Genomic DNA, 11,338 nt, shown 5'->3' on the forward strand with positions numbered 1-11,338 from the left:
ACCTTCCTGTTCCTCCGCAAATAAGCTCACAACATGACGTCTTTAAATCCCCGTGTGCGTGCGTGTGTGTTTTGTGATGTGTAGATACAATGGAGAGTGGGAGATGGGGCGGGAAGCTCTGGAGGACATTCTGTACAGAGCCCAGCTGGAGCTTTACTCCCAGCCTCTCTTGGTAAGAGCAACAGCAACATACCTATGGAGTTAATCACATATTCAACCTGTCTGCAACTGTTGGGCTTGCGCCTCTTATTTCAAAACACTGCATTAAAACAATGATGTTAATCTGCCATGTTTCACACAAGTCGGTACAGGCTCATCGCAATCCTTAAGAATCGGTGATGATAATCAAATCTTGCCATACCCTCCTGATTCTATCATTCAACTGCTTATCGAAGCTGTGTATGTGTCACCTCCAGCTGGGGAACGCCATGACGAACTCGCTGCCAGACAGTGCTCCCGATGAGCCAAGGGGGCGCAAGGTGCTCCAGGTGGAGGTGACACCCACCATTAGCCGCATCTCTATCTCAGCCATTACCACCGCCTCCATACGACGCCACCGCTGGAAGAGAGAGGGTAAGACTGCCACAGCCCTGGAAACGGGAAGAGCTGCCAAGTGAACCAGGTTTCAGTGCAATAGAGATCTCAGTAGATGTCACAGCGTAGTAGATCCATTACATTTTTATTTTTTTTTATTTCTCTCATTAAGGATTTTGCACTCTACGATAGGTTGGGGTTATGATTTAAACTTAAAAAACTTTTTTTTCCCTGATCAGTGAAAGGCCACAAGAGGGAGCTACTTGGTGAGAGATTGACTTTTCCTTCCTTAGCAGTGAGAAGGATATCTGTTCCTGTGTAAAGCAGTCACACCATTAGCATTGTCCAAATGGTGTTTCATGTCAGTTGTTATGTTATTGTAGTCATTTAGTGTCTGTGTTGCAGTGTTTGTGCCACTCACGGCTCCTTATTGCTCTTTTTTTTTTGCTTGTATTGTCTATGAGGTGTGTGCTGTGCTTTGGTATAAATTTAAGGTCTGCCGTTTGTGAGAATTTTCCTGACAAAATGGAGCCTGTGACTCCATTTTTTTCCAGTAGATGGGCGATTAATGGGGCAGTGCATTTTTCCTTTTCCCCCTCCTCTATATTACCTACATATGAATAGACAGTCACCTGTTAGGCCTTCTGTGACCATGATGAGGCCCAAATCGGTTGAGGCTTGCCGCCACTAAAGAACCACGTTTCCCCGTCTGTGTTGTTGACTCCCAGATTGTTTTGACTACTCAACCGCTGCAGACTTGAGCCTCATCGTCAATCCTCCTAGCCTCGCCCAGCACCAGCACCACACTCCTTGGGAGCCCGCGGCCAAGGAGGAGAGAGAAGGGCGGCCTCACAGCCACCACAGCAGCAGCAGCAGCAGCAACATTCCCCCCATCACATTCGAGGGTAGGGGACAGGGGCGGACGCTCGGAGCAGAGAGGGTCTCAGGAGGAGGTGCCCCTTCGATCTGTATCCTCCCAACCCTCCTCCCCCTCCCTCTCCTCCTGCCCCTCCTCAACGCGTGGGGGAGGGGGGGGTTTAACTCTGCCGTTCTCATGTTGGCTGCCTCTTCACTTCCCCAGAGTACTAACTCATCCAGTCTCTAAGACGCCTCTGCCAACAACCCCTTTAGTACCAGACCACTACTACTACTATGTTTCGCCTCATCCTAGAATGGAAGAGTCGCCTATTCTGGGTTTGAAGGAAGTTTGGCTTGTGGCCATTTTGCATGGGCCTGTCATCATGTCATATCCTCTCTTTTTCCTCATTGCCTCCAACGTATTGTAGACTGCTGCCCTTGTCACTCACTGAGCATGTTTATGCCCAGCCTGTAGCCTGACCTTTTCTCTGGGCTTCCTCAACTCTCCATGTCTGATAATTGGTTTTATAGATTTATTTTCTCTGTAGTTTTGACAGGGAAACTACGTCCGTTTTACAAACTGGCACAGAGCACCCGACATCTTTTTTTTTTTTTTTTCTGTAGTGCCCCTCGTGGTGTGACAGCACCACAGGTTTTGGGTCACTCGGGCCAGCAGCAACCATCTGCTGCTGCCGCCATTCTGCAGGAAGAGGCCTTCCATTTTGTTTTTCAGTCCAGCAGCCCTAATGCTGACGGTTTGTTGTGCCACGTTTCTTTTCCTCAGCTCAGTGAGTGGGAACGAGCCCTCCATCATGCATGTGCACGCTACGGCAAGCTTTGAAAAATTCCCACTCAAACAAGAAACCTTGGAAACAATTTGACAAGGCCAAGTGAGCAGACTGAAAATTGTCACGGTTTGCTAATCCCATACTTTGAAGCGCAAAAGCTACGACACTGCCAGGACCTGTCATAACGGCCCATTTTGTCTTGAATGTGTGTCCGTTTCCATGTGTGGTTGCTACATGTTTTTGAAATCTTGAAGCATCATTCAGATCCCTTTGACACGAAGCGAGGATCAGCTCATTCCCTGGCTTCTGGTCCACATTTGTCTGAGTGCCACCTGTCTTCATCCCATGATATTTAATCTATAACTTGGTGCAGCTGTGTTGAATATTCATTGCAATAGATGGAAATCTGCCAACAAGTTAAGGGACTATGATTATTCTAAAGATGATTGATCACTCAGTGACTGAGTACAATTACTGCAGAACAAAATGCTTACCATGCCTTGGATTGTAGAGCTCACTCACATTTCAGACAGAAATGATTGCAGCCATGACCGGAAACCAAGCATATAAACGTTTTCCACAAATCAGCAAATAGTGGTCAAAAGGCTAAAACATGCAAAACATTGATATGATCCTTTTCATTGCAAAGCTTTGAAGCACTCTTGTTGACATGTAATGGCTTGCGGACTGGCCCATTTAGCCTTGTGGGCTGTCAGTGCTAACTGTTGATCTGATGAGGTATACGGATACTCGCCTCAGTGCTCTCCATCTGACCGCCGGGCCAACGCTGCAGGAGAAACGAGGGATGGGGCTGGAGAGCATGTGTCTTCTCCTCATGTCATGTGCATGTCAGTCTTGGACCTTTTTCTTCTCTGTTTCTCCATTTCTTTTCCGGTGCTGCCTGTGGCTCCCTCTCGTCCAATGTTGCTTGTTCCGACAATGCATGACGGAGTAAGACTGCCGATCCTCTGTCTCTTCTGTTTTAACAGGCTTTACCGTGCACACTGTATGTCAATAACGTGCTTTTTATTTAACTCAATTTATCTTTTTCCCTTTCAGCTTTCAATCAGTGAGGTCATGAATGGATTACTAAATGTTCTATTGCTTAGATGTCTTCATGTCAGTGCTCGTTCTATCAATTTATCAGCAGATATTTTAATCTCATATATATTGAATATGACATATTTTACTAGACGAGCTCTCTTATCCGGCAGTTATTGAACTCATGTTTCCTAAATGCACAGCTAGCCATATTTCAGTCCATCTTAACTACATCACACGATCAAAAGCTCAGTCATTGTGTACCTATTGTTTGGTGCATAATGAGTGGGCTAATGAAGCAGCAGGGTCTGTTGAGTGTGAGTGTTATCGCTCATTTAGTCTGTTTATGTATTCTGCATTATTAATTCCAAACATGTTTAGTCTCATTGTTTAGATGAATCAGTTTGTGAGAGTCCTGGTCACATCGCTGGTAACTAGAATCAGCAGCTAAGGGCCTTTCTTTTGATTTTGCAGATATGTCTAAATTATATTTTGGCACTTTACTATTAATAGTTCTATTAATAGTTATGGGTTTTCAGGATTTTGGGAGGTGTTTGCAACTGCTGTGTCAAGATTTTCTTAAAAAATAAAAGCTGAATATGCACCAGAGGAGTAGGAGCATTAGGGTTAAACGTTTTGTTCAGTCAGATTTTACTTACATTTCTCGATGTACCTCAGTCATTGTCTGACCTTGCTCACTCTTCTCTTTGTCTGTCATGCTTTCTTTCTACGTTCGTGCATGTTCATGTTCAGATGCTGATGGTATGAGCGGCGGGGAGGATTCCTTCAACATCAACGACCCAGACGAGGGTTTCTCCTCTGGGGCGTCCAACAGCAGCCAGCCCAGCGGCACCAAGGCAGGCGGCAGCGTGGGGCCGAGAGGCGGCAGCCTGAACAGCAGCAGCAGCAGCATTAAGAAAGCCATCACAGCCCGGCTGTCTCGGGAGAAGGATCGGGAGAGGGAGGCGGCAAAACAGGCAGATTTGTCTGTGGATCACCAGGCTGCTGCCCGGAGGTACCACCAGAGGCAGCAGTCGCCTCCAGCCAGCATCAACTTGGATGCCATCCAGCTGAGCCCCATTAAGAAGCACCTGAGCTTCCCTGCGGGGTCCACGTTGGTGCGGACTGGCAGCACCTCCTCAAGCAAGTCCTTTGACTGCATGAATTTCAACCTGAACGGAGGCGATAAGGAGCATGAGGAGCCTGCGGGGGGCTCTGACAAGGAAGGGGGGCCTCCAGCAGGCAGCTCCCACCGCCATTCCACCATCAGCCTGAAGGAGGAACACCTCGTCAGGCCAGAAGACGCGCAGGATCTCCTGTCGGCTGGGGCTCCGCTCACCAAGCAGTCCCGCTCCCCCAGTTTCAACATGCAGATCATATCACAGGTCTAATGTGTAGTGCAGAGCATGGCACACACACACACACACACACACAAACAAACAAACACACACACACACACACACACACACACACACAGAGTTGTGAAGAGTTGCAGAGAAAAACTGCATGAGGATGAGAGTTATGAAGTGTGTGTGTGTGTGTGTGTGTGTGTGTGTGTGTGTGTGTGTGTGTGTGTGTGTGTGTGTGTGTGTGTGTGTGTGTGTGTGTGTGTGTGTGTGTGTGTGTGTGTGTGTGTGTGTGTGTGTGTGTGTGTGTGTGTGTGTGTGTGTGTGTGTGTGTGTGTGTGTGTGTGTGTGTGTACGACGTGCACGACGTGCGCTCAAGAGTTGTGTCTCCATCCATTACAGTTGTGACCTGCAGTCGTTGCTGGTGGATTTGGCATTACTAAAAATGCAACAAGAGAAAAGTAGTGAATGATGCCTGCCCTCTGCTGTAACTCCAGTCCAGCATGTCACTGCATCCTCCCGTCTGACAAAGCTGAGCATTCCATACAGAAACTATGTGAAAAGGAGGAAATGTTTGGTGAAAATGAATAAGGATGCCATGCTAGCTGTAGAGGGTACATATATGACATTTCAGATTATTTTGAGTTCCGGACTGAATCAGTCAGAAATGAATCAGCAATAACACTTACCGTCGCTCATGTGGAGAAGAGTGGGGATTATTGCTCTTTCTCTTCATTCCTTCCCTTTCATTCCCCGGGCTCACGTGCAATCGTTCTTGCTGATTATCTTCCTTGTTAATGTTTTTAGTCAATTCCTTTGAATCATTTTTTTTTTTTAAATTACATCACAATCCAAAGAAGGTAGCATTTTTTTTTTGTCACTTGTTTTGACAGTGATTTGGCAGAAATCAGTCGGACCAAAGTGATTCTCTAGTTTTCAGCCTTCCTTTTATCCTGTAATTAGAATCTGATTCGATCTGTGAAATCAGAATTTTACGATTGTTGTAAAAACCAAACTGGAATGTGGTGAGGGTTTGTCTTGCCCCCGAGTTTTTAACTGGACAAATCTGAAGAAATCACTACTGTGCAGCTACAAGAGGAATTAATTCATCTTGTGACTTTAAAATCTGAAGCTGTATCTTGTGGAGGAACTGGATTAAGACAGTGTAGGTTTGGGTCTGAAGCTGAACGGCCATGACTCTATTTTTTATTGGATTGTTGTTATGGTTCAAACCATTTAATGGGTCCTTCCATCTGAAAGCACTTATAGGTGTTTGTCAGCCTTTGGCTTGTGTGTGGCGTCATGTCTGAGCCAGTGACGTACTGCCCTCTGGAGGCTTACACTAGTCACTGCAAACAGCAGTCACCGTGACGATCGTCTGGCGTTTCGTGCTCTGATTGGATGCTCATGAAACATTTTGTTCTACCTCATTGTGTGTTCACCCTGCCACCCAGACACCTGTCTCCCAATCAGATGCAGGATTCAAAGACCCCGATCGGTTTGAAACTGGAATGCTTGACTGTTGTAGGGGATTAAATAGCGGGTGGGGGGCAAACTGGTTTCACACGAGAACTGCAATGACACTGTAAAATGTTTGTGTGTACATGTGAGGAGTTGTGACTGAATGTCTCGGCCCTGCATTTCAGTTCAATCACACCATGCACAAAACCTAGCTGCAAAACAAGAACACGACTGTCTTCAGGTTTTCCGTCATACCGGTATATCAAACAACCACATCGGGACTAACATTATTTGAATTCCCTAGAAATGTCCGGATTGTCTTTTCTTTTTTTTTCTTCTTCTTCTGTAATGATTTTTGAAGTGCAATTTTCTTTTTTTATCCTCATGTGCATGGAGTTGGATCTTCTCTGCTGTTAAATGCCTGCATCTGTGCACAGTGCTAGCTAGCCTTCTGTAGTGCTCCCTGCCCAGGCTGAGTGATTTGAACATGGCATGCTTGTCTACATGTTTAGTGCCCTGCAAAGCACTGCTATTTCAGATGCGTGAAACAGCCAGCGAGCCAAACCCCAAGTCTCGTCCTCGTCTTTGCCAGATGTGCCAATACACATCCTCTCCTTAAGGAAATTATATTTTGCTTGGGTGTCTTAAGTTGAAAAAAAAATGCCTATGTTTTCTGTTTACTGGTCTTATTTCAAAGTTAAGGGACAAAAAAAAAAAAGGATGGACGTATACGGCTCAATGTGCCCTTAGATGCAGCTTCACGTGTTTTGGCCATGGATTCACTCATCGCAGCCGCGTGTGACACACTTTTCTTTCACGGTTATCACTATTTGCTGTTCACATGTAAAAGCAGTATATTATGCGTCTGTGTACCGTAGATGTCAGCTGTTGTATTGCATTTCCCATGTCTTGCTCACGTGCTTGTTTTAAAATGAGGGCGAATGATTTTGATGTACATAAAGGTTCAGTTCAGTCTGCACAGAAAAATCCCACACCTTCCCAGCTGCCGCTCCTGGTCCCGAGTGAGTCCTGTGTGCGCTTTAGCCTTAAACATTTCAGGCCAAAAAGACCCAATCATCGGCTGTTTGGCCTCGCATGCTCCTCCTCCTCCTCCCGCTGGACTGGACCGTGGAAGACGAAGAGAGGAGTTCAGCTGCAGTTCACACTCACCAGGTCTTGTCTGCTGTCATCCCCGTGCTGTGGGGCTCACAACGAGCCCACGTCCCATTTTGCTGTATTTTGCCGTGAGTTGAGTGGCACCTTTTTGCTGTTTTTTAAAACCAGTGGCGTGTTCATGTCATTAATATGAGTGCCCCTGTCCAAGGTTACCAGCAGCCATGTTGGTACTGTATGTCGACTTTAGAGTAACGGATAGACAAATATTCCTCAGTGTCTGGTGTTATTTGCATGTGATCAGGGCGGGAAATGAACACCAACCAGTGAATGTTGATACAATTTGGCTGTGATTTTTTTATTCTTTTCTTATTATTTGTATTATCTGCTGTTCGTTTCAGTAGAATAATAAGCCTAGAAATCCACATAAGGTCCACTTGCATTTCATAAAAACAAGTCTCATTTAGGCCGTAAAAAAATGTTGTATTTGTGCTTGGTCAGCCAGTGTTGCTGGTGGTCAAAGTTCATTTCCTGTCCTGCATGTGATAACTGTGGGCTTTGTTTTATGCACTTTAATCCATCCACCTCTCTCCTCAAGATAGTTAATGATATATATAGATGTGCAAACGTGTATACACTCAATGCAGGGTTTTAGTCTCTTTAAAGTAGTATTTCTATGTGATGTCACATCCAACACAATGCTATTTTTGTTAAAGTCTAAGGGTACAGCTATTTATTTTCTTTTTTTCTTTCAAAACCAAAAAAAAAAAAAAGTGTTTCGGGTGTCTGGAAGGTCTCAGGAGTTTATCAAAAAAAAAAGCCACATTTTAAAAATGGCAGCACCAAAATTTCTGTTCTTGAAGTAAGAATTGATTCTATGCAACATTTTTTCCCTTTTCCTTTTCTTTTTGGTGTTACCGGCTTTTATTGATCCGTGTCGGGTGGGATGGGGCAGATGCATTTAAGCTTGTTTTTAAGGTCCTCAACAGCATCCCCATTCAGCGATTCTGTTCATACAGCCTGTTGTGGTGCTACAGAGCGAAGGAACCTCTCTTTCATGTGGGAGAAATAAAGAGGACCATCCATTCGTCATCCGACTGCCCTCACAGAGAGAAAGCCACACCGGGACTTTTGGTGCATGTCGAGCCATCCTGTCAGTTTGCCGCTCTGTGGGCTCAAAGACGTCAGTTTGGTGTATGAAATATAAACAGATTATCAATAACAAATCTAATCTCGATGCTTCAAGGGAAGCTGCTGGATGATGTGATAGCACTGTACTTATTGATGTTGTATAAATGGAGAGAAAGACCTATTTTAAATCTTGTAAATAGAAAATGTACAAATGTGAAAGCAAGATAAATATAAAAAAACTGAACTTCAGTCTGAGATGTAGAGAGAAATTAATCTGTATATTGTTGAATAAATATTGTGCCGTAAGGGATGTAAGAGTGTCTGTCTGCTTTGTATATAAATACTGTTATTCATAGCCAATCATCACCATACTAGGGCTCTCAAATTAGCTTATTAATCAACTAACAGATATTCTATCTCAGCTGACACAGGTCGGATGTCTATAGAGACTGAAGTCTTCAATTGCAGAAATACAGGTAGTTCCAAGCTGTGCTGGGAGCTGTGATCAGCAGTGATATACTGACACCTAGCGGTGGTAATTCAGAACAACTGAATATGCACGTAGATATCAATTGGACCTTAAAATGACATTAGGCTTCGTAATAAAAATAATAATAGGAATTTCCATATTGTCTTTACAAGGAGTCACCACATTATCGGCAAACTAGTTTTACTGCGTTGATTGAGAAAAATATGTATTTGAATCATTTCCATGATTTCAGGGATTTGTTCAACATCCCACATACAAACTGCAGTTCACTTCCTGTTGTAACTCAACTTGATTGTCAAAACTTTAAAATCATTAAAATCAAAGAATGATTATGCTCTTAAGAAACATAGTTTTACCTCAAACCTGTATTAGATACTAGTAAATCATTTTAATTCAAGAGGACATCCCTATTTTATTATTATTATTATTATTATTATTATTATTTACTTTAAAAGCCATTTAATGAACGCCCAGATTCCTGAGTAAACATGGAAACCACTGTCATCAGGTGAAGATCATATGACAGGATTGAAAGTAAGCAGCTACTGAATGGACACTGGTGAGAGAATCATATATCATCTTCAGACAACATCCTAAAAAACCTAACCATATTTACCTTAATTTTTATTATTTATTTTTCACTAAACTACAACTGCATTTATGTAATGTAATTTATTATTTGTATTTCTTTATTTATTGTTTATTTATTATTATTTATTTACATAGGTACGCTCCCATATTTTCCAGTTAGCCCTTCAGATGCTTGAACAGCTAGCTAGCAGATGAACCTTGTAGTGAGATTTGTTTTTTGTTAACTGCTGTTTTCAAGGTCATGAACATTCAATCTCATCCTCATAAGAAGCCCATGTTCTTAGAAATCTTTTACAATGACAACCTTACTGGTTATTGCTTATTAACTACTAAAACCAAGTAGTCATCATACCAGCTAACTTTATTTAAAAAACCGAAAAGACTTCCTGGACACTCCTCACTCTTTGCACTGATTTGACTGTACATCAATAAATTGCTGAACTGTCAGGGTCATAAACTGTGATAGAGGTCATGAATGACGAGCATTAAATGTAAATGCTACTGAGAGCCAATCACAGCTTCCTTTAGTAACAAGATCCCCAGTTAAATACTCTGGAGGTGTCACCTGGCAACAAGGACTGCAACGCCTGACAAAGCATATGAAACACAGCTCCTCCACACGCCTGAAAGTGTGAGTTCGGTCAAGTTTGACACCAGAAACTAATTCATGTTGTTGCAGTGGTTTGTTCGAGTGGAAGGAGGATCTGAAGACAATAATAAAAGGTAATGTTAATATATACGATAAATGATACCTTAAAATGTTGATTTGATTCTTTGTTTGTTTGTTTTTATTATTAATGTTTTATTAAACTGTTAATCAAACTGTCTTAAGCTCACATTTTCTTTAAATATATATCACATCCTTTGATTTGGTGTCTGGACGGCACATTTTCTTGGTGGGTAGAGGTTAATATTGTTTTGAGTGGGTGGAGCCATTTTACATAACAAGGTGATTACAGTCTCTTTGTCCAGGTGAATCACAAAGGATTTAGTGCTGATGCAGGATCTGAAGACTGAATCAACAGGTTTTTGTTGACTTTAAATATGTGGGACTGTAGGCAGAGAAAGTTAATTTAATTCTAAAAAATCTGTTTGTTGGAGTTGAGAGTTAGACCAGGGGGGCCTCAGAGGAGGCAGAACATGACAGCTTATAAAGGAATCTGTCAGAACACTTAAGTGCCAGGCTCTGCAGGTTTTATCGATTAGGAGTCTATAATTCACAAGATGCACACTCTGGCACTCATCTTTTCAGACTTCCTCCACAAGAAGCTCTCCCTACAGGGGTTTCAGCTCAACTTTTTTTTTTTTACTTCCTCAGAAATGCCGAAATTAGAGAATAAGGTTCACCCGCAGCAAATGACCAAGCAGCTGCAGCAGAACAAACTTGCACTAAAACAAGTTGTGACTCGTTTTAAAAGGGTGAGTGATTGAGTTCATTATAATGAACAGTTCTACATTTTGAATTTGAGTTCAATGATAGTCGAGAAGTGTTTTATTATCATGTATACTGTGTTATAGATAGTGGCCCCTGTCAGTGTTATCATATTATTGGATCATCATCATTGATATCAGTCCACAAGTGCAGTTCTTGAGTAAATGTACTTGGTTAGTTTTTGCAGCTGGATAATTTAGTCAGTTTCCAAAAAAAAACAACCAAACTGAATTATATAACTTGCTTACAAGTACAACAAATAGTTTTCATTTAATGTGATTTATCATTTAAAAAAACATGATATATCATTTTCAATAAGGCGTGTAATTAATCCACTTGCAGTAATGTGATTATATATAGATTGAGAACTGACGCCCAGCTGCTTTCCATCCTGTCGATGGAAAGTGTAGTCGGGTTTCAGCAGGCGGCTTTAGCTCAGCTCTGACATCACTGATGCAGTGCAGAGTGAGCCAGCACCCACAGCGCTGACTGCAGAGGCTCCTCTCTCTGTCGCGTCTTGCTGTGGGCTCACGGCCTGAGGCAGATCTGTGCA

General features: G+C 42.9%; 1 protein-coding gene across 3 annotated transcripts in view; it reads left to right on the forward strand.

The window, feature by feature from the left end:
• The window catches only part of LOC311022386 (hyccin 2), a 41,198-nt gene extending 32,616 nt beyond the window's left edge, over positions 1–8,582 (forward strand). For 2 of the 3 annotated variants that reach the window (XM_084023597.1, XM_084023598.1), the window contains exons 10-13: positions 85–172; positions 417–573; positions 1,263–1,439; positions 3,975–8,582. In XM_084023597.1, the coding sequence (XP_083879723.1) occupies positions 85–172; positions 417–573; positions 1,263–1,439; positions 3,975–4,612 (1,060 nt within the window). In that variant the 3' untranslated portion in view covers positions 4,613–8,582. The remainder of the gene's footprint in view (positions 1–84; positions 173–416; positions 574–1,262; positions 1,440–3,974) is intronic. The other variant, XM_084023599.1, reaches the window with a different exon arrangement.
• The last annotated feature ends 2,756 nt before the right edge of the window (positions 8,583–11,338 follow it).

This window comes from Eutrigla gurnardus (assembly GCF_963514095.1).
Source record: "Eutrigla gurnardus genome assembly, chromosome: 12".
Lineage (NCBI taxonomy): Eukaryota > Metazoa > Chordata > Actinopteri > Perciformes > Triglidae > Eutrigla > Eutrigla gurnardus.